The 24,804-nt window shown below is 40.1% G+C and overlaps 1 protein-coding gene and 1 long non-coding RNA gene across 2 annotated transcripts in view; both read left to right on the plus strand.

Moving 5' to 3' along the window:
• Window positions 1–19,856, plus strand: part of tacr1a (tachykinin receptor 1a) — a 37,795-nt gene extending 17,939 nt beyond the window's left edge. The window contains exons 3-5 of the mRNA XM_046386289.1: window positions 12,920–13,070; window positions 14,254–14,450; window positions 16,590–19,856. Of these exons, the coding sequence (XP_046242245.1) occupies window positions 12,920–13,070; window positions 14,254–14,450; window positions 16,590–16,935 (694 nt within the window). The 3' untranslated portion in view covers window positions 16,936–19,856. The remainder of the gene's footprint in view (window positions 1–12,919; window positions 13,071–14,253; window positions 14,451–16,589) is intronic.
• The window catches only part of LOC124057782, a 1,110,263-nt gene that overhangs the window by 175,559 nt on the left and 909,900 nt on the right, over window positions 1–24,804 (plus strand). The window lies entirely within an intron of this gene.

Consider the following 24,804-nt stretch of genomic DNA (forward strand, 5'->3'; position numbering starts at 1 on the left):
TTTAAGCGCACTTTTTATTGTTTCTAGCAATTTAGTTTTCAGCTTTTGATCAGAAAAACCATTGAGTCCCACGTGAGTTCAGTTCTTTATAAATCAGTGCCCTTCAGGTGAAAGATGAGAACTACAATTCCTACTTAGTTTGGCTTTTCACACTCATGTTAGCCCACCAACATATCACCATGGCCTCGACAGCACTACATCAAACCTTGCTCACCATGTAACACTATGAAAACCTCAATGTGGACAGAGAGCTGCATGTCCACCTGGCCTATTTTAGTTTAGTAATCAATGCACAACAGTTTGCAGATGTGAGCTAAAAGCCATTCATTCATCTTTATAATTATTAAAGAGTCTGTTTAATCATCCCCCTAAGACGCCAAGTGCAGACCTTGTTTGATATTGTTGTTCTTTTGAATTGCATGTTTAGGGGGCTCAGCCAGAGGGCTGCACATGCAGAAGGAAAATTTCTAAGCTGCGGAACGTTTAGCCGTGCATTTACTTGTGAGAATGCTTAAGCCTGATATTCTGTTGCATTTTCAATTGCTTATTTGCAGTGTGTTTACAGCACAGTTTTGTAGATTTTGCTTGATTTGCTTAATACAGCAAAAGCAATATTTCTGTGGTGCATCTTTTAATATACTCTTTTATGTGTTCTTTGTAATAGGCTATTTAGAAGAAATCTAGTACACTATCCAGACATGCAGTACATAAAATACTGTTTTGATGATTCATTTTGTGTCAAATGTGGGGTTTTTTTGCACTGAAAAATGTTTAGAGATCAGTAATCTTATGAAAAAATCTATGAATATGCACATATTGGTATGATTCGCATATTCATTCATAATGTTAATGTTTAACCATTATAAAGTCTATTATTTTTGATGTGCTGATATCACAAAATTCTGCTCCCATCCTTAAAGTAGAGAAATTTTCCTCCTTTAGCAGATGAAAATTAAAACAGCCTTCTAGTATCAAACATCATTCAATCCATCATTCTGCACAGTGAGGCTCAAAAATCCATTCTTTGCATGTCATATTAAACTCTGAGAGTCATGGAAGCGCTGGAAGACATCATTTAAATGACTGTGGTGCAGCAGGTTAGAGAAGATTGAAACAAACACTAAGAATGATTTACAGCAACTACATTTCCCTGGTCTGGCAACAAAATGACAGTCAGGGTTGACTAGTCACCTTTCCTCTAGATATCATCTTTCTTTGAGCTGCTAAAATAGAACCAAAGGCCTTTCATGTCATACCAGTGACTGAACATTAATGTGAATCATTTTAACACCCTGTATTTATGCATTGCCTTTGCAGAGGAAATAGGAAAAGCTGCAATAGCGACCGAAGCACACCAATTTCCATCTCCCCTCGGCCCCATAATCTACTATCGAAGTGAGGACATGTGGTGTTGCACAAATCCTGGTGTTAATCTCCCCTTTGCACACACTGAGCCCATGCTGTTTGATACAAACATCTGAAGCAGCTTTAGAAAAACAAAATAAACGCTGCATGCCTGGTAGTGATTTATTCACACTTTGCACCACCCCAGTAACCTCCTATTTCTTACATTCGTCTTTTTGTAATCCCACGGACAGAACTGGGCGACACACACGACAGCACAAATACAGGTAGACTTCTGCAAAAAGCACACAATACTGGTACATAAACGGAACAGAGAAAAACACCCACACAATGACGCACATATGCAGGCACTCAGACACACAGAAACATGATTCTGATCACAGCTCTGTTGATGGCAACCTCTCAGCTCATCAGCCATAGTGTTTACCCTGCTCTGCTGCCAGCCTGCTATTGCCTTCCCCTTCTACTGCCTCTGTCACATTTCTCCATGGAAATAAAGTTTGTTATGAACAGCGCAACGGCAATTTCTTTTGTCATGATGGGATGCCTGCTGCACTTATTACTTTTTTAATGAAAGTGTAATCAGTGACACATAGGAGCTCAGTGAAAACACAGTAGTCATTCAGCTCGGCTCCTGAAGGTGTAAATGACACATCTGATTAAGGCTTACCCTGGGTCAGGTCCCACATGCCTTTATTTCTGGGCATTGCCCTGCTGCCACAATCACAGTCTTACACACTGTCTGAGTGCCTGTCTGTTGTCTTCATAGTCAGTGGGAATTAGTAAGTAAGGGCTCCTAGGAGACTATTAATAGATGACAGTGCTTGTGAATACACACTTACTATGCTACTACACAAACCACACCCCCATAAATACGATCACACCTACATAGAAAGACAATTATGAGCAGAGGACTGAAACCTCCCATTTCCTCTTTCACAACCCAGTCACTGGATAAAATAAACATCAACACCATACATTTTTGCAAAACAGGGATTATATTGAAACTGTTAGGACAATGCTACAAAAATAACAAATCTGTGGTTTGCAGAAACATATAATTTAAAACATAATATTCTGGCAACTGGGCTGTCCTTATACATTTGCACGTGTTTCTATACAACAGCCTTCCACGATAACTTTACACTCTTGTATTGCAGGTTAACCAGTTGCTATGACTTGTGTTTAAATATGACATAATCATGGGTGTCAATTCATTTAAGCCTTGAGTGTGATTATAAGCGGTGCTATGCATTTTAAGGACAGGAAGACTTTCAAAAACAATGAATGTTATGACTCAAAGGTCACATAAAGATTTTACATGATGGCCATCTCACAAAATATGATGCATTGTTATTGATCCAACTATCCAACAGTATGTAAAGTAGGGACGCACCAGCACCCGTAATGAGTATTGGTCTGATACTTTGCTCATGTACTCATAATTGCAATCATAAAATTACTCAGAGACCACTTTGTGGCAGTGTGACATGAATCTCTCATAGGTAAATAAACTGAACTGAGCAGGTAGGCGGAAGCAATGTTTGCAGTTTGGAGATATTTTTGGCTAAGTAACGTTGACAAAAGTAGAACAGACCGTGTCAAGACTCCAGCAAGATGTGCAGTCTCTCATCAAACAGAGGCGTATTCAGTGAGTATTTGGGTCTGAATATACAGGCACCCTGACAATCTCGCTGTTCACCAGTGGACTGGTATTTCACTTTCACATTATCAGTTTACTTTAAGTGGCAGTGAAGATGATTATTGCTGCTGCTCTAATACAAAGTTTTTAAATTTTTGTTCCGCTCGACTAAACTGCTTGCTTGCATGGTGTAGCACACATAATATTCTAAATGTGATAAACATAATACTGAATGGTGTAATATAATACTAAACATTTCAGCTGGAAAAGGTTGGCCAATATATTCAATTCTGGTTCCAGCTTCAATAAAGCAATGATAGACTGTGTATAAACCATAAAATAGTGGGTCGATTGTGCATGGTTACAGCTGTGCAGCAGTTTGGGTAGTGTCCCACAAGGTCCATTACCACCTAGATCAACACTTGATACCTTAGTTGACCTTAACATGAGACCAGATCAGGTTCTTCCATTCATGCCCACAGTGTCACCCCAAAGGGATGGGTGCTTTTAACACTTTCTGTCTTGGACAGGAATGACAGGAACATACAGGTGAGCTCTTTGAAGCTTTAACACCAGGATGCAACATGTCCCCCTTGGCTCACTGCCATTATGTGTCGTTTGGCAGCTTTTTCAGTGAGGACTTTATTGACTGACTATAACCTCCTAACATGTACTAACCACCCGATCTTGGATCTATGTTCTAATTTATACCAGCAAACCCTTACTAAATTACCCCATGAAAGAAAACTCATTTTGAAGAATCTTTTTATCCCTGAGAGAATATTTGGTTCTCATAAGAAGAGATACAAGAACATCTCACAAAATGGAGCCACATTACAGATGCACTTTGTGGATACACATATAGAGTATTAGACACACACACGCACACACACAGAAAATCACAGACTGAGCACACCTTGTCCTCTGTGATCTCTCTCCACTAAATTGGGCTTCACACGACATGAGCCTGAGATTAGTGTCAGTAAGGCAGCATGGAGCAAGGCGTCCTGTTACCTGCATTATTGTTGTTGTTGTTCTTCTTCTTCTTCTTCTTCTTCTTCTTATTATTATTATTATTTACCTTTGCTAGTAGGCAAAGCCAAAAGAACAGCTGCCCTTCCTCCCAACACACATGTTCATTAATTATGAATACTGATACAAGCACCTACATGTTTAAATAAGCAGGCAGATGCACAGTTTAACTATGCATTCCGTTCATGTAGTCTGCAGTTTAACGCTCAGAAAGTATAGAATGGATATCGATATAGTAGATTTTAGAATGACATTGTTGAGCTGAGGACAAGTTCAGCCACTCCTGTTTGTTGCTATGCGTTAAATATTTGTATTCATATTCACAAACATCATCGACAGCCAAAAAGTGTATGCGTTTGAGATATGTTTGTCCACTGAGGGTGAGAAGAGACAGCAGCCACAGAAATTGAAAGTTACTGTGTATAATTTGTCTGCGAGTCCATGGCCCCTCATAGCCTCTGTTGAGATTTTATTGATTCAGCCTGTATGACAGCAAGGTGACATAGTACAGCTTCTATTCCCTAAAGCACCATCCGTCAAGGGTCTGCTGGGGCCCAGGGAGACAGACACTTACATGGTAACACTTCAGCTCTAGCTGGTTTGTTGGAAATGAAACTTTTGAGAATTGTCTGCATAAAAGTTGTGGTTTCTTAATGTTTAGTAAAACCACTTTTTTATTTTTCAGAGTCTGCACTAAGACTCCCCTTCGGTTGTGGGAGATGTTGACTGGGGTGACCCATAAACCGTGGTGAAAAGTACTTTAACTCAAACGCTGTACTTAACTGCACATTTGACGTGTTCGTACTCTCTACAAATCAGAAATATATTCACACATTTACACTTCATTACATTCAACTGATAAAGTTACTAGTTACTTCACCAAGATCTTTTTCTTAGAAAAAAATTATCAGAATACAGTGCATTGTTGTATAATAAACTGACCATCAGTACAGAACATCTGCAACTAAAATTGGCCTTTTTTTCCCCAAATGATTTAAAAAAACAATCCTGGAAAGGTTTATGTACAGTAATCACCCCAACACAGAAGATGAACCAAACCAAAACACAGCATAACTTGTATCAATTATGATTTTTCATGCAATTAACTTCAACTTAGTCGGACTCAATGAAATCAACAGAGGAGTGAGGCAGTAATGACTGTGGTGGATGCAAAGTGTGTGCAGCGGACACCAGGGAAGACTGACTGACCATGAGAAGCTACAGTCAGGGAAGCTGAGCGAGCTTTACAGCAACTAGAAACATGTTTATGGCCCTTTGAGAGAGTTACTTTGTGGGTACCCCTGTACCTGGACCAACAGCTCCATAAAAGAAGCAGCTACCAGTGGGCTCGTGTGCTGAACTGACATACAGAGTTTGTTCAAGTTAGGACATATTGTATGTATGACACTGATACTGCTGCCATAATAAAAAAAAAACAGCACTGCAATATATATCAGCAAATATGAATGATAGTTTGAAGAAACTTTTTGTGACTAGTTGCTTATGGTGTGCGCTTGTGAGCAGGAATGGCACCGTGGTAAACATCTTGGGATTGTGTGTGTTAAGAAATGCTAGTACAGGCACGTTTTTCATTTCTCTGAGAAATTGGTCATCAGAGAGCATTTTGAAGCCACACGCCACAAGACACTTCCTTCCTCTTATCATTTGTTTTCTGTAGTTGCAATGCAATCGCAGCAACACCAAAGACTATATGAAAAACACAAATGAAATTGAACAAAATACCAAAGCATATTATGAAAGTGCTCTGGGGTCGAATAATGAGTGGGTCAAATTTTTCCACTCTCAGAACTGAAAAAAAAAAAACTCAACTAACAGCTACATACAGCTCGTCTGGCATATTTCAAGTTTTTCCAGCAGCTCAGCGCTCCTAAATTGGTTTTGTTGTCATACAACAGTCAAAGTAGATTTGATGTGAAGAGCTGAAATCCAAGCAAAGGCAGTTTCTTTTCCTGTGGTGCTGGATCTGGTGCCAACCATCATAACATCTGCAACGCCACTTTAATCATGCAAATCAGTAGCATCAGAAAATTAATCCATCAATTCTCTTCGCCTGGTTTACTGCTTCTGCTTTATGATGTATTGTCTGGAGGAGTCATGATGAAGGAGCGCTTCAGAAAGAGGTTTCATCTTGAGTCATGAGTGTGTCGTTTTCTGCTTTTTTTTTTTGCCTTTGTTTTGTCATGCGGTGTCTGGGTTAGGAGGTCGAGAATGCAGAGATGTGCATGTTCAGCGGTGTTGAAACACAGTGGGAGGCTGTGGACCTCAGAGAACTGACCCAGACAACATCTTTACTCACAGCCTGATCCTGGCAGGTCACACTGACAAGGCTGACTTTCTAGGAAAGAAAGTGTGTTTGCTTATAGTAGCGGCTTTGCAAACAACAAGATTCCTGAGAACTGAGAGACAACACATACGCTTTAGCAAGAAGAGAGCCACGAACGGAAATATGGCACTTGATGTCCTTTCTCCTTTTTCTTTTTAACATGTCTTAGTTTGGAGAGACTTTTACAAGGGCAAGAAACATTAACCAGCCCTCTGCTCTTCTCTTTCTTAAAGCTGTTGTAGACATATAATTTGAAGTAACACTGTTCAGTTACAAATGTCGACTGCCTGTTGTCCTTTATATTCATCTTGGTTCCACTTTTATCCATGTAAGGGAATTAGTAAGCCAATGTCACACATCTCTGTCAGCGAATCCAGTGAAGGATTCAAAAGACAGTAAGCAAAAGATAAATTTAACATTTCACAAAAATATAATTTCACAGCTGTGAAACAGCATGTTTCCTATCCTGGAAAAACACACTCATTTACACCTACACCAGACACACACATACACAGTATGATTCACTTCAGACTTTTCCTGTAAACTCATTACTCCTATGGCCACTTGTATGTATACAAATCACATTCCTGCTAGTAATTAGATTGCTGCAGCGTCCGTTTTCTCTGAATTGATTTTCCTCAGCCTCGTGGTAAATGATCTCTGCAGCATTCGTGCAGGGCTCTTGCACACATTGGCTTTAGTTAACACTTTAAATAGTGTTTCCTTACACCACTGTGGCAGAATGCTTGAGTTCTTGGTTTAATTAAAGACAAGAGTACATTTTACTGCACTCCTCTTCTGCACAAAAAAAGAGGATGAAAAAAGCTCAGGTGTCACTAATAACATTAGCAATGGTTCATTCCACTGGGCTGTGCCAATGAGCTGGCATTGCCATCATAGCTGATAGCTGTGTCCCAGTTACATGCTAATTTTAAGTAAATTTTGCATATATGATGGAAAAGTGAAAAAATTAAGAACACTCAGAAAGTGAGTTTGGTGCTGAATTAATATGCAGCTGATTCGATACACCATAATGCAAGGAAATGGAGGTGCTGCTCATAGCTGAAAAACATTTGCAAATTGAGGCAGGACAGCAGTATTTGTTGTACTTTTGAGGTAAATCCAGAAATTCATATATTCCATATATTTTGCTATTATTTATACATGAGTATGATTATATAACTTGGATTTGGACATTTCAGAAGTTGCACAACTGTGTGTGTGTGTATAAAGGTGGATATATAAAACATGTTGAATTGACAAACAGATCTCTGCATGGAAATGATGTGCTTGAGTTTTAAACCAATATGTGCCTTAGAGGAAACCATTGTGGAAAATAATTTGATGGCAAATAGCCAAAAGATGAAACCAAAACTCATATAAATAGAAGGATGCTTTTGTCATATCAGCTCGTCTGCAGAGTAAGTCAGCTTTTGTCCTGGTAATAAAAGTCTCTTTGAAGGCCTCACATCTCCCATTGTCTGTTTGCTACCACAACTTCTGTAAAATTGTACTTGGCAACATAGGCATACACTAAATACTTTATATTTATGGCTATGGCAAAAGAGTATTTATATCCCTGCCAAGTTCAACCAAACAAGACAGGTCACAAGGACAATCAGTGAAGGCAGTTCCCTGTCCTCAAGGTTCAGGAAAGGAGGTGGGGTAAACTACCCTGGAAAAATAGAAAGTACAGCCACAGGCAAGTAATCAGTTAATTTTTAAGAAAAAATACAAAGTGGAATGCAAGAGGTACTTTCTTATTAGTCCAGCACTCCATTGACTCAGTGGGCTTTGGTCAGTGGGCTTTAGCCAGCTCCTCATCAAGGTTTTTTGAAGTGTGCGGGACATAGATGCTCTGAGTGAGAAGCACACTAGTCTTGCATTGTCAGACCTATTTTCACACTTCGTTTCATCGCTGTGCCAGTGCTGGGGAAGGGAATACACTAGACAGCATCTCCTAGTCAGCACTGATGAACTGACAGGTAGATGTGATGTAGCTTTCATTTGTGATAATGGCCATGGTTTGAATTATGAAAATAAGCGTGACTTTGCAAGGCAGCACCTGAACTCTTCTCAAAAAGGTGTGAAGTACAGAAACTTTGATGAATGGAACCCAAGTCACACACCTGGGTGGAGAAGGTTCCTCAGTGATGGGGACTGTGATGCTTCCAAGCCAAATATGCAAGGGAGCTGGGAAGACGGCAAACATTTTGACGGCAACGAAATCCATCCCTGTGGAGGCATCAGTCATCCAATCTATGCCCCATGCCGACAAAGATGCGATAATAGGCAAAGATATGTGCGGTACAATATCTTCGTCTGGCAGAAACAGGATGGACAGAGTCAGGGGAGGTCAATTTGACCAGTAAGCAGTCCATTATCTACTCAGAACATAAAGATGATGAAGTGTACTGAGGGAGTGACTATGATGATGATGAAGGACACTGGAATGGCTCTAACTGCATCAAGGCTCCAACATCTGCCTTAAGAGAAAACTGAACATCAGATGAAGAGACAAAATAAGCAATGCAGACATGTGGAAAAGAACAAATCAGGATTCCACTGACTCACAAATTTAAAGGACAAACAAGATGGGACACACTTTCTACAAATAGCATCAAACAACAAGCAACGAGGGAAAGATGACACCCTAAGAACAACAATGCCCTAGAGAAGAGGTGTCTAGGCAAAAGAAGAGGTGAAGAACTGACAACAACCAAGGGTCAATGACCCATGCCCCTTAGACCAAAAAATGGCTAAGGTCAAGAAAGTCAAGCACCAAGCAGCAAAACACTTTGACAGGTCATGTCATTTTTTTCAGCCACAGTAAAGTTGCACTCACCTAAGTTAGAGCATAATCTTTCGCTCTAACTTAGGCAAACATATTCCATTGAGAACTCAGGCTGCCTTTTAATTCTTCGACTTACTGTTGCTTTTATTGGTGGCTGAGGTTAGCATACTTGGCTCTGTGTTTGATGTGTTGTCATAAATTTGGCACTGCTACTCCCTCGTTACACAAAGGCCTTATTCACTTTCCCATTCTTCATTAAATTGTCACTCTGCATCAACTTTTTCTTTTCTCTGACATTTTTGTTAAGCTGCTACTATTAACATTGCTAGCTAGCTGGCTAGATGCCTTTAGTGCTCACATAACATTTAGGATGCATTCTGGGACACATAGTTCATGAACCCAGTGCTTCTGTAATGCAACATTGAATTGTATTGTGCAAATTGTGCATTATTTGCAAACTCTGGAGGGAAGCATCTATTACATTTATGACAAAATCTCTTATCAACCATGGCTTAAGTTTATTGAATGTTCTTAGGTTGTAGAGTAATACAGACAAATTTAAACTAACAAAAAAGCTTCCTAGAGACCAACTTAATAAGAAGAGCTGAGGAGAAAATGGTTGAGTGCAAACATGTTTAAAAACAGAGAAGATTGATAAATACTCCTTTGCCACAGAGAGCACATAAGAGGCATAAATATGTTGAAATATGAAAATAAGACCCATGGTTTGATTTTGTCACACCATGTTTAGTGTAACCTCTCTAACCAGCATAAACAAAACTCTGTATAATAATCCAAACATAGTATATTAGACCTTCATTTGACTGTTACTGCTGTAAACATTAATTTTAAAAGTGTATACTTCTCAGTTGAGTCTAAAAGGCAGTCTAGTGTCTATCAGTATCTGAAAAATCTTAACTGCGTATGAGATCCCTTTAAGCTAAATAATAAACCTGATGAAGCTCTGAAGATTCCGACATAAGTTGTCTACACAATGCCCCCCCTTGATTGGGTAACACATTTTCGTTGTGCTGTGTGTATATGTGTGCCTGTGTCTCAGCGCGTGGTCATTTTTAGTCTGATGAAAGCTCCCTTGCTCCTGGGTATTCAGTGGGATTAACATAATTGTAGTTAATTGCCAAGGAAATGGCCTGTGAGGCTCATCTGCAGTGTTTGCAGAGGGGAAAACAGGTTGTCCCTCTGTGGATGCTAGTGTCAGGGGGGTCTTCCCTGTCTGAACACAGTTCATGATACACATGCTCGCTCTGTGCTGCTCAGAGTGATATAATAACGATATAATATAATTTTCCACATTTTAATGGCACACATTAAAGCACACACACACAGGCCAAAACACCCAAATGTATTGACATACTAGAAATTATCGTAACCAGCACACACTTAACAGGGAATTAACAGGATCACACACTGTGTCTGTAACAGATTGCCAAATCATTAGCTAAATACTGAAACTGTCATATTTAATTATTTCATAAAGGGTTGAAATTCACTGGACAGCTCGTTGAGCAGAGGTCTAATTCCTACCCCTCACATCTTAAATTGTGTTATGAGGCAAAAATATTTCTCATTCTTCTGACATGTTCATGACTACTTGCTGAGGAGTTTGGGGTTGCAGGTGGGAAAACAGATTTCAGGACTCAAGATAGTTTTATTTATCACACATACAATCATACACAGTACAATGTGCAGTGAAATTCTCTTTGTCCCTGCTACAAAAATAGGTAAGTAAAATGGTTAAAATTAAATAAAATAAAATAGAAACCTTATTAAAAAAAAACAAAAAATAAAAATGTACAGTGTTTACATCTAGCGCAGGTGGGAGTAGGATTGTCCAGATTAATGGATGGCCTGGGGGAAGAAGCTTTTCCTCATCCTCTCAGTGTTGATTCTCAGGCAGACGGCCTGATGGCAGCAGTTAGAGGAGTGAGTGTCCCGGGTGATGGGGCTGCCTGAGGATCTTCTCAGCTCTCGATCTGTATCGTTTGGTGTAAATGTCCTGCAGGTTGGATAAAGTTGTTCTGGTACCCTCCTAAAGGCCAAGAGGTCCTGCTTTGTGCAGCTGTCCTTCCATGTGGTGATGCTCCCACTCAAGATGCTCTCAGTGGTGCAGGTGGTAAAGTTCCTGAGCACCTTGAGGGGGAGCCTGAAGTCTCTGAGGCATCTGAGGTGGAACAGACGCTGCCTGACCTTCTTAACAGTCCAGTTAACATGCTGTGACCAGGACAGGTCCTGTGTGATGGTCACACCGAGGTATTTAAAACTGTCCACCCTCTCCACCTCAGACCCGCCGATGCAGAATGGATGGATGTCCCTCTGCTGCTTCTTCCTGTAGTCCACAATCAGCTCCTTAGTTTTGCTGATGTTCAGCAGGATTTAGAGGCCTCCCATTAATTAGAAAATGCTTATTGCCACTGAAATACCTTTAAAAAAACATTAAACTGTTGTTGGGTACTGGGCTGTGAAAAATGTTTATATTTGGTGTTTATATTAATAATCAGTGAAACAACTATGTGGGAGGGGTCACTCATGGTGATAAATGACCTAACTGTTCAGATCCCCTGAGCCACCAACTGGTGAGCATAGAGAGCCAGATCTTTTTCTCAACTGTTGGTTTCTAACAAGACAAGGTTGCCATATTAACTTCAGAAGCTGATAATCCGTCAGTGTTGCAATTAGAGCTTTGTGATGCCTCAAAGTGGCCTCAAAGTTTAGTTATTAGCTATTTTAGCATAATTGTAAGGAAAAAATTGTCCTTCCAGTCAATCCTGCAATGGAAATGCTTGAGTGAGTGTGCCTATCATTGACTGTATATAAAAGAGGTGGAGGAGTTGTTCATCTTAAGGCCAAATAAGTTGATTATAACCTGGTTACTTGAAGCCCCTGCACTCCTGTAGTCTATCCACACCTGTGTTTTTATTCATGCATTAAGTGCATACAACATCAACAGGACAGAACCGAATAGAGCCATTGTTAATTTTATCACTAACACCTGTGATTTTAATACTATGATATCATCAAATGTCTGCTGTAAAACAAAATATATCTTGTCAGAGACAGACAGCAAAAGTACAGAGGTCACTAGCATTGTTTCATTATGGTTCTTAATGCCATCAGTCCTTGGCAGTTTCTGGGGGAGCATGACCCCCAGGTAGTTCTTATTATCCTCAAGTATGTTCAAGTGTTCATGTTTTTGATACATTAATTAGTTAGCTGAAGCTATAAAGGGGGGGGGGGGGGGGGGGGGGTCGTAGTAGACAGATGAGCACTACTCACGATTGGTTCTGGCAGGCATATGGGTGGGAACTCAATTGCGCTGCTCCATGGCCTCATTGCTGAAAATGGTACAAAATGGTAGAGCTTATATCTGAAATATTTTGGCTTCACTTTTGTAAAGCATGAGGAAGTAGATGGCTTCTGGCTAAGCCCCTGCTTATTTGGAATTATTTTTATTTTCATGATGACCTTCTGTGATTGAGTTGAACACCCACTAATTTGTCTTCTAAATGTCAATGTCAATCTTCTAAAATTGTTCATTTATTTTACATTTTTGTCAAGAAATAAGTGGTAACTGATCTTCAGGAATGGCCAGTCAGATTGTTGAGTAAGCCTCAGTCCTCTTTCTACAGACTCAACTTGAATTTCTCTGTGCTTCTTTTAAAAAACATTCAATTTATATGGTTTGTCATGTGATTTGTCATATGGGTTATGTGTCATGTTGTAGGTACTTTGTGTGTGTGACCATCCTGCTCTACTTCCTTCCTCTGCTGGTGATGGGTTGTGCTTATCTGGTTGTGGGACTGACCCTGTGGGCCAGTGAGATCCCTGGAGACTCTTCAGACCGCTATAAGGAACAGCTGACTGCCAAACGCAAGGTAACCTGCATTTTAGATTAGCTGCCCATTGATTTTGGATTACCAGTTACTGTAATAAGATTCTTCCACATGTTCATTTGTATACTGCAACCCTGAACAGGATGTGGTAGCAGTGTACAGATCTGCCTGTCTTCTTCCTCCAGTTATGAAATTATGATAGCACCATGAAGCTGAATCCCAGTCCTTTCCTCTTTCATTTGCCCTTCTTGGGTGGTTTTTCAGCTTACTTTCTCACTTTTCAGCCACCTGATGATAAGACAAGATGCACAAATGTCTAATAGGATAAAATGATGGAGTGATGACATTTTATGTTTAAAAGGTCAAAGGTCAACTTCACTGCGAAGTCATAATTTTTTCTGTCCGCCTTGAAACAGTGCTGACTGTATAGATCTTCTGTGCCGCCGGATTGATCACGTCTGTGAAGCAGCCATGTTTTAGGATTTGAAGCTTCTTTGCAGCAACATCCGTATTTAAAGCATTGTATTCCACTGCAAGCTCAATGGAATTGATGATGTTGAGTTTCATGTGATTATTGCACAGTATGACCAAGCTCTCTATCAATCACTCCATATGTTATATGAGTCTGGACAGACATGGATGTAAACTGCAACTTGACTGGTGCAGGGAGGCATACAACTGCAAGGTGGTAATTCTATCTTCTTTCTTTTTTCTTTTTTTATGCTCTCAATCATTATACTCTCTCTGATTGTAAGAAATTCCTTGATCATGTTAGTTTTCCCACTGTAATGAGGCTATCTCACAGATCTGTTACACCTGTCCATTTACATTGTTTTCAACTGATTGTCAGTGAGCACTGTCTGTTCTTCACAGCACTAACGATGGAACATGTGCATTAGAATTCCAACTTAGCAGATAGAAAGTTCAAAGCCGCCAACCTTTTTCTTGACTGACTGATTTGTTGCTTCTTGTTTAGTCAGAAAAGCTTGTTGTTGCTTAATCCCCAAAGGAGACAATCCATGCAGTACATCATGGCTCATCATCAAAATAAAACAAAAATAAGCTGTACCTGCTGTCACATTATTGTGATTGATGGAAATGGGCAGGTTGTACATGTAACCTCCCAAATACTGTATTATTAATTATACTTAAGTATAATTGTATACTTTCACTGGCTCATTGTACTGAGATGTCTGGCAAAAACATGCTGTTGTGTGTCCAACAGGTGGTGAAGATGATGATTGTGGTGGTGTGTACATTTGCCATCTGCTGGCTGCCCTTCCATGTCTACTTCCTGCTGCACCAATTCTTTCCTGAAATGTTTGAAGAAAGGTTCATCCAACAGGTTTACCTGGCCATCATGTGGCTGGCCATGAGCTCCACCATGTACAATCCCATCATCTACTGCTGCCTCAACGACAGGTTAGTCAGCACTTAGACACACACACACACACACACACACACACACAGAGAGAGAGAGAGAGAGAGAGATTGATGTATTACTTAACATTACTTAACACCCGTCCTGGGTGAGGGATCCCTCCTCTGTTGCTCACCCTGAGGTTTCTTCCATTTTTTCCTGTTAAAGGTTTTTCTGGGAGTTTTTCCTTAGTCGATGTGAGGGTCGAAGGGCAGAGGATGTTGCTGATGTTATGTTAAGCCCTTTGAGACAAACTGCTTGTAAAAATGGGCTATACAAATAAAGTTGACTTGACTTGACTTGACTTAAATTTACTCAATTTTTTTAAAGTATTCACCTGAATTGCAGAGAGAACTAAGTTTCAGTTTAAACTTGGACCTATAATTGGCCGTAAATCATTTCAGAAATAGCATTACTGATTAATTTACTCCTTTTGTACTGTGTTTTATTTCATTATTTATAACTTCATGAAATGAAGCATCTCCTTATTTGTTCATTACAGTTGAAATGTAGCCCACACATGGATGATTTTATCCTCATTTAAAATATCACAAAAGACAATAGCAAAAGAAAGACTTTTTTTGGAAGTGGGAAAAGTACTTTCTTGTTTAACATCAATTATGTTGTCCAGCAGAATAAAAACCAATGACACACACACACACACAGACACACACACACAAACACACAAGTTAGAAAAACCTTTAAACTTCTAAACCCTTCTCTGAAACTGGCTGAATCCCACTGTGAACGTCAACAGTTTACTCAACTGTGGTGTTATTAGTATTGTGCCTGTCAAGAAAAATGTCAGTGAATCTACAAATTCAAAATAAAGACAGATGGTCAACTCTGCTTGTTGTCTTTCATCAGTCATCTCCCATTTTCCATTGTGGCCACCTGTTAATTGTCTTTGTGCACTCAGAGAAATTAGATTTCACACTTGGGTGTTTTTGCCTCTGAACTTCATTAAGCCCAATAACTGAAAATATGAAGGTTTGACTGCAGTAAGCTGAGGCTTCTGTACAGGATATTAGTCAGCTTTTGTCTCTCTATCAGCTCAGCCAATTTAAATTCAAATGTGTGTCCTCTTATTGTCCATCAGCCTCATCTCATCTCTCTCCTGCTCTCAGTGAGTGACATTTTCTTTTCCACAGTGTGTGTGTGTGTGTGTGTGTGTGTGTGTGTGTGTGTGTGTGTGCATGTGCTGAGGTCAGGTGTTTCCATTCAGTTGAGTTCATCTCATGTGCACAGTTCTTATTTCTGTCATCTCTTCCATCTGTGGTTTTTATCATTTCTACATTTCAAATCATTTTTAAAGCATCTAATATTAACACCTGTCAAGCATGAAGTAGAGCTGAAATTATTCTTTCAGTAAGGGTCAGTAGTCACATGTCACATACAGCATGTAGTATTAATATTCCATGGCTACATCCTCAAAGTTGTCAACTTGTGTATATGAGATAATGGCAAGATGATGATGTAGACGCAGTAGAATCTGATAAGAGTACAGTTCTGGGGTGTCATGAACTGAGTGATTCCACTCTGCATCCCCTGCCTCTGTGTTGTTTGAATGTGGTCGTCCCCTGTTGAATTTTGCTTCATTACACTCTTTTACTTTGTTGGCCTGATGGGGATATCAGCTATAGAGACTAAGTCCATTTTTGATTATATGCTGTAAAGATGATTATTTCTCCAGTAAAGCTGAGTATATTAAGATGGGGTCTTATTGTAATTCACTTGCTTTTGAAACCAACCTCAAGTGACCATTCAAATAAGGGCAGTTTTTTTCTTCTATGTTGGCTTCATTTGTTGTGCCTGCGGGTTGCGGCTTTGTGGCAAGTCCATGGGCAATTCATTCATCAAACTGTGTCAATGATCTTGCATATAATTACAACTCTAAAACTGTCGATGCTGTAGATACTGTTGCATCCTATAAGGTTAATTTCTGGCAAACAAAAAGAACCATGGAGGAATGTTGCAACTGTCAAAATCCATAGAAGAGACTAAAAGACTTCTATGTTTCTTCTATGAGACTATTTATTCTCAGCCCCTGTGTGTGAATCAGCCAGTTCTGAAATGTGTACATGAACCAAACTCAATAATATTAGTCTCAATAAAATTAGTCAATGCTTTTTCTTACCCAGGTTTCGAGCTGGTTTTAAACAAGCCTTCCACTTCTGCCCCTGTGTCCCTCGAGGCTCTTACGAAGGCTTGGAACTCAAGTCCACTCGCTACCTTCAGACCCAGACAAGCGTTTACAAGGCCAGCCGAATGGAGACTACCGTGTCTACTGTTCTCCAGGTTGGGGATGACATGGAGCAGCCCAAGGTCAAGGTGATAGCAGGTCCTGGGCCTGGTGGTGCTGCAGTTGGAGCAAGACCACATAGCTCCTCCCTGGATCTCACCTCAAATGGGTCATCATCCCGAAGTGTCTCCAAAACAGTATCAGAGACATCCAGCTTCTACTCCAGTAACAACCTGCAGGAATAGAACTCAAGCACAGGTAGCGTTTTGCTGGACAGCAGGGAGAGAGAGTGAGTTGACTGTTCACATAGCTGCTTTTGCCTGTGTGTATTCCTGCAAAAGTACAGCGTGAATGTGTGAGTTTATCTGTCAGTAGCCGTGGCTGAGCTTTTGATGAATACATTTCCAGTGTGCTCAATGGAATGTCATGTTAGGTAATTTGCAAGTGAGACAAAGTCCCTGGTCACTGAGCGCTGTCTTTACTCGCAATGCCCTTGTACAAAGTGCTCATGTCATTCACAGTTAATGATCAGCTTCTGTTAGAAAGGTTTGCTTGGTGCCATGAAGTGATGATGAGTGCTTCAATGACATGAGCAATTTCCAGTTCAAAAGCCAAACTGAAACAGACGGTAGCGCCTCTAATCTTCACAGCGTTCACTTGTCACACCAAAATTCAGTGCAGAATGAATGTTCACACTTCCGCAATCACACAATCTGTGTGACTTCACACAGTCTATTTTGGAGCAGTGTTATAACATGAGACCAGCATGCTGTGAACACAGCAGCTCTTTATTTTAACAGTGGTGTTCTCTGTGAAGAGACAGTGCTCGAAGACCTCAGGATTTTAGAAAACTCTCCCCTCCATTAGTGGAGAAAACCTGGTTTTCACAGAAACCCTCCCCCAGAAGATAAATGTTGAAAACACAGGCAGATGTGTGGTTTCAGCTGAAAGGCTTTCCCAGAAGAGGTGATGGAGAAAAGAAAAACAACAAAGCATAAACTCTCAACATTGTATGTGTTAGTGTGTGCATGCTTGTGCATGTGTGCGTGAGCTGATCAGAATGCCAACTCTATCTCCCTGAGCAGGAGCAATCCAATGCACAAGATGAGTGCCTGTCTGGCTGAAGGAACGCTTTACAGATTCCCTGCAGGTCTGGCTGAAAATTTCTGCCAATCTCCTGAAAAACAGACAGTGTCTAGTTCAGTTTTCATTTGGCTAAACATTGAATTCAACAGCTGGGGGCGTCTTCTCTGAAACTTAGAAGGTGCTTGAAATGCTGAAGAGGCAATAGGAAACCTCAAGTGAAAACTAAAATCCAAATTGCCCAGTATGAGGCCTCAGTCCCTTAGGTAGTCTTTCCTAAACTCAAATAACACTAATGTGTAGCTTAGAAATTGATCTGCAATGCAAAGCAGATGAAACCTTCCAGTTTTCCATAGAATCAGTGCAGTTTTACAGTAATAGCTGTTCCCTCAGCTCCACCTTTCTCAGACACATGACATTGGATCATGATCTGAATGCAAGGCACCACTTTCAAACTGTGAAATATTTATGTAATTCTCATTAGCTGCTCTTCCCTTCCACCTGGCAGATAACATGCACTCTCTCTCTGTCTTAATGCGATTTGGCTGGATTACATTTAACACTAAACCTATGTACCTTCAGTACACGCTTACATTTCTTGTTGCTTGTTTCATTTGTGTGTATTTTCTTGGTATTTGTACTTATACTTTAAAATATCAGCATTTTATATGCTGTCGCGTCATCCAAATGTAATCCAGTCATGAAAGATGCATGTTAATATCAGGTTTAAAGGGCTTCATAGACATTGCAGCCTAGAATGTGTACAGGCATCCTGTTAGCTGTAGTTCACTAATGTGCAGTGATGTGCCTTGCTGCGTAGCATAATGTCTGTAAAAGGGCAAGAGGAGCAGAGACACTCTGCTGGGGTTCAGGAAGAGGAAGGTTAGGTAACAGGGGCTACGGAAGCCCACTGGGACAAATTGTCTTAACCCCCCACAGTGGTAAGCACACACATACACACACAAATGAAATGACAAGCTTGGTCTGGGCTTTAAAAGAAAACCAGGTAATAACTGTCTCGCAGTATTCTTTGCTGAACTGTCAGTTCTGCAGTGGCAAGTAAGTTTATTCGTCTCAGCAATTCACTTCATATCATAATAATCAAATTTTAAGTTTCATTTGGAAGATTTCATACATTGTTGTTGTTTTTTTTCCTCTTTTTTTTGGATAATTTCTCAAAGGAAGTTGAATTAATGGTTCAAAGCCAGAATGTGTTCCTACAAATATCCTGGGGTGTACTGACTGGTTAACTCCTCATTATTAACATATTTGCAGAACAAACTCAGGACACACACAAAGCAAGAAAGAGGACACAATTTTGACAAGGCTTAGTGAAGTATTTAAGTCTAAAGAAAAATATTGCAGTCATTGAAAGGCTTTGGAAGTCAAATTATCAGATGTATCTTGTAAAAAATATAAGTCAGTCTTTGGTTAAATCATGTATAAAATTTATATTTTTTGCAGTGTGCGTACAAAGAGTAATCACCTGTTGACACCCATCATCCTATTTCACATTCACACACAGACACAACCAATGGTGCCCCCCTCATGACTCCTGGTTTATTCTCATCACACAAAAGCTGTTGTTACAAATTCCAGTGTCAGCAGACATGAAACCGAGGAGCAGATGTGATGCAACATGACTGTATTGGAATCACAGTGACTTTCAGTAATATATCGCTGTATACACCAAGTACAAAGCTAACAAAACTTTGTCTAGGTGACATGGAAGCATAACTAACAGTGAAGTACGAACATGGCGCAAAATGAGGGGCATACGACAGATGTTGGAGACAGCATTTCAAAAATGATCATCAACGGCGCTGACATTCCACTTTTTCATCTTAGCTGTTTACTCTTGTATCTATGTGTCTCTAAAGCAACTTACAATAGCCTACTGGCACATCCAAGTTGAAATCTTGGTGCGGTAGTTGACGCTGTCACCTCAAAGCAAGAAGGTTTCAGGTTCGAGTCTGAGCCCTTCTGTGTGGAGTTTGCATGTTCTCCCTGTGCCTGCGTGGGTTTTCTCCGGGTACTCCGGCTTCCTCCCACAATACCAAAAACATGCACATTAGGTTAATTGGCTCTTCTACATTGCCCCTGGGTGTGAGTGTGAGAATGTGTGTCTGTGTGTGTCTTGTCGTTGTCAGCTGGGATAGGCTCCAGTCCCCTCCGGGACCCAGATGCAAAAGCAGTATAGAAAAAGGATGCATGGATGGAAGGAATCTTAGATGCTGCTCTGGGCAGATCCACATGTGCTCATGTTTTTATCGACTTCTGCCTCAACACACGGACAGGGTCTGAAGGCCGAACTGAACCAACTCCTCCTGTCTAAAAAGAAAAACAAATAATCATAAGTCTTGCTTTTAATGCAGTAGTGCCACTCTGTGATCAACAACATGTAAGATGCTAGTAAGAGCAAACTGTTGAAAATTTATTTTAATATTTAACTATTATTTTAATATTAAACTAATATTTATAACAAATTTCCATCATGTACAGCTTTCTGTGACGTTTTCTATTGTCCGCTAATGTATGACCGGTCACAACCTGAGAGTAAAAACCTGATAAATACAATCTGGTCTCATACTGCTTCCCAGCTTTACCAGTTTTCCAACTGATGCACAGTTGGAAAACTGAATGGCCTGATATGGATTTTAGAACACTGCAAAAGGTATGCAGTCATGTGCATTGTGCAAAACAATGTTTCACTTCTCATCCGTATTTAATGATTTAATGGCCTTGATGATCTTGATGTCTTGAGATGAACACAATACTTGTATATGCTAAAGTGCTAGCAAGAAGCCCTCTAGCGAGATGACTTATTTTTGTGTAACAGTATATGGTACATGTCAAAGTGTCTGCTCTAACTCAATAGAGTATGTATGGTGTTATGCTGTGCTCAACAGTTGTCTCAGAGTCCAGTACAGCTCTGAAAAATGTCTGTTAAAGTGTCAGCAAAATGACAGAGAGCAGATTTGTATGAATAATGTTGGTAGCCTTAAGCCCCAAAGCCTCAAATCTGAAGTATTTTTCTGTATAATGAAATACAAATGAGGAATCAAGCAACAATCATCAGCCATTCAAATTTGACTACTAAGTAAGTTTAAGGTTAACACTTGAAAAGTCAGACATCATCTAGTTTGATCACATTTGCATGATGGTGCCCTGGCAACATAGGATCCCATTATTCATAGAGAGCTGATTTAAATGTTTTTTAGAACTTTTGTCAGACAATCATAATCCAGTCAAATGTCCAATTCAGTTTAAAATCGCTGAGAAAACAAAGTCGTAGCTTCTCCAAGCAGCAGTGACACACAGTCTTCTAACTAGTCATACTGTTTTCACTTGTTTTTGCCTTAAGAGCTGAGGCATTGAAATATGAAAATCAGTCTAAAATGATAGCTTAAATACTAAATGCGTGCTTGACGGAGAATAGAAAAGACAGCAGACGTTCTGAGTATGACATTTCAACCACAGAGCCAAAAAGTGAGTGAGTGAGCCAGCAGAGAACGAGAGCATTACGGTTGATATCATTACAACATAGTTATCTGATTACAGTACGAACGAGACCTGCACCCTTGATGCTCCTGCACTGATGTGATGGTTTGAAGTCAGTGGGCTGGATAGGGGAAATGTTCAATGTCTGCATGTACTCCTGCAAGCAAATTAGCTCATATACAGTAAGTGTACAATAGTACAAATTAGTTAGTTAGTTTGTTTGTGGCTGTGTTTCCTTATGAGGATCAACAGAACCAAACAACCATTTCAGTTCACTGCATCAGTATATCATTACTGTAACAACAGCTAGTACCATTGCTATATCCCAGCAACGCCCGTGTCTATAGCCATGTGAATAGTCTATGTAGTAATCAAAGCTGCAACCACAGCTTGTCACAGTGACAGCCTCAGCAGCAGTCAGTCATGAAATGAATGCTCCTACATTCACTGCAGAGCTTACTTAAACCATTAGGTTTACGCGACTGCTACAATGTCTCAAAGCTTTTACCTCATACACACCAGCTGCTTTGAATTCATGTCATTTTTGTTTCAGCACTCAGCCCAAGCCCTCACTCATGCTGGGGTCACAGCCAGTGGAAATGACTGCAGTTGGAGCTCAGCCCTGCTGGGGTCTGGCTATGATTGACTGGTGGTGACTAATTGGTGACACTCATGAACCCCTAATAAAAACTGCTGTCCTTGTGTGACCTGTTGTGTCATGACCCTTGTGCTGAATAATTATTCTTAAGAGGTAAAACTTGTGATGAAAGAAAACAAAACTGAGAATAGAGAAGGTAACAAAAAATCAATTCTGTGTTGAAGATTTTTCATTTTCTACCTTGCTCATCATCTGTTGACCTCTTTGATTAATCTTGAGAACCCTTTTAGGGGGGGATGAAATGTGCAGATGTTACTTAGCTCAACAGGTTCCTAGAACTGTTCCAATAATGAACAGTCAGTAACAAAGACAAGTTAGAATTAGGTTTATGTTTGTAGGTATTCAGGGCTGTATTGATGTCCTGTCAGATTTAATTATAGTGACAAATGACAGGCTTAATGTTAGATAACATATTGAGACTAGGGATCAGTATCGGCAACAGGTACTAAAATGATACTGGTTCCTTACTTAAATACTGTTACGTTTCTTGGATAGTGCTGCTATCAGTATTTATGTAACATTAATTAATTCTAATATAACCGATATTTTAAAATTCCTAACTGATAAAGTTTGATGTTCCAAGTCACATTTTGTGCTCTGCAGTTTACAGACCAAAATATTTAAAATTGCGGGCTTCCTTTGCTAGATTTAATAAAAATGCAGCCAAACGTAATACATGCAAAAAGGTAGTTCGGTAGTGCGTAAAGAGCAGCTTCATTGAAACGCTTACAATAAAACATTCTTGAATGTGACGCAGTGCATCGTGCTCTTTGCATCTACTGTTTCATCCTCAGTGCAGCTGGCTCTGATGCTGATGGGACAGAAAAAATTGCCACTGTCTCAACCTCATCAAGTCAAGGAAATACTTACTGTTATAAAAACAAGATTGTAGGCATTAACTCAGGACATGGTTAGCATTGGTTTTAGACCCCTAGTATCTACTTTAGCCATATCTTTGTTAGTGGATAACTTAGTAAAAGTCAGACACTGAAGTCCAACCCATTCCCCATCACTTGGTGAGAGAAAATGACACAGAAAAAAAAAACAGCAGAATATCGAAGGGCTGTTGACACATTTGCTGTTGATGATTTACAGCCCTTCACAATAGTGGAGTCCAGTTGGTTTATGCTTGGTAGCCAATAGCTTGCACAATACAAACTAACCATAGCCTAGCCTAAGTTCACCCACCAGGTTAGCTATGCTAACAAGCAAACATAACTCATTTTGTGCTGCTTGTAGGTATTAATATTTTATAACTGCAGGGAGACACACACAGCCCTTCCCCACTTTAACTGTTGAATCTTTATCATCTTTTCATGTCATGTCTTTATGTTTGGCACCAAATTATGGAGAGTAATATCAATGAGAGTACTGATAAAATTCTAATGTTACTCATCTCTAATCCAGGGAATACATTAAAATGTAGCAACAGCTGTCTGAACCAGTCAGAGCAAATGTAGAGGTGGGGTCAATGTACACTTCAAATATCCATTGTCTCATCTCAGAATCTTTTTATTTATTTCTTTTTAATTTTACCACAGTATCCTAACCGTAACCAGAAAGCATTATCCCAGAAAGGGATAACTGTGTGTCCAAAATGCTCATTCAAACATCATTTGGACAGGTCAAGTGGAGCAGGTGAACAAGAGGCTGGGGCTTTAATGAATGTGTAATCAACTTTGTTCAATGAGTGCTCCTTAAATGAGCGTACGGCAGGCTCTCTCCTTCTCTATGCCCCTCTAACGCACGCACAAACTCACAGCCGTCACTGACGAGAGCTGTAGCGATGGAGACAAAAGATGCCAGCTTGTTGCTGAGGCGAGGCGCCAGGCAGGCTACACAGCGGGGTGAATAGCCTCATCAGCAACATCTCTTCCTGTGTTTCTATCTATCCCTCGCTCTCCAATCATGTTAATTACAGCAGAGAAGTGGAGGGGGCAACCATTCGAGCACACGCAGAAGCATACACAGGCACGTGTGTGTGTGTGCGCGCACATGCTCATGTGTCTCTGTGTGTTTGTGTGTGTTTGCGTGAAGACTGGAGCACTTATCTGCACAATAACCTAAGTGGTTCTGAGAGTGCCACACGGCTAGCTATCTAGTTGTTCAATGTCCTTACATTCACTGATACATCACTCACAACGGACTTCATTGAGAAAAATATATGTAATTTATAAGAATGTGTACATGGATGATGCATCATCCAAAGTAAATGATGTGTGTGTCGGTATATACGCAGAAAATCTCTTGGTTGGGTGAAAACCACAGCAACTATAAACTAACTAAAAAACAGTAAAGAACAGCCTCTGCAATATGTAACCAATATAAAGATGTGAGTTGTTACAGTTAGGTTCAGTATCATTGCTTCATGAAGACAACTACGTACTAACGTCTTACTCCCTGGTTTTCCTCATCTTGCACAAATGCCAACTCTTTCAGTGATCTATATTGTGAATCTGCTGTACTTTTGAATGTGATATTTTAATGATGAGCTAAAAAGAGAACTCACCTTGAACCATGATATACTAGAAATGTCTGTAACTGTGTTGTGTTGTGAAATTAAATTGAATCCATGGAAGAGACGTACTGCACATATTACAGCACATGGGACTGTGTATCCCGGGACAGAAAGAGATTGGACTCTCTGGGGAAAGATGCTGACTCTGTGCCATGAAGAGGCAAATGCTCACACAGTACCTCTCCCTCACCATGATACTGGCTGTGTCTGAAAACTAAGCAACACTGCTTTAACTTACCTTGCCACATAAGGGAAATTTTGCTCACTGTAGACTGAGTCTCTACTCTAATGTGTCTATTTGTATCAACATTCATCAGTTTGCAGCCTGAGTGCAGTGCCATATTGGATTTGGCC

The sequence above is a fragment of the Scatophagus argus genome, chromosome 4, assembly GCF_020382885.2.
Source record: "Scatophagus argus isolate fScaArg1 chromosome 4, fScaArg1.pri, whole genome shotgun sequence".
In the NCBI taxonomy this organism is placed as follows: Eukaryota; Metazoa; Chordata; class Actinopteri; family Scatophagidae; genus Scatophagus; species Scatophagus argus.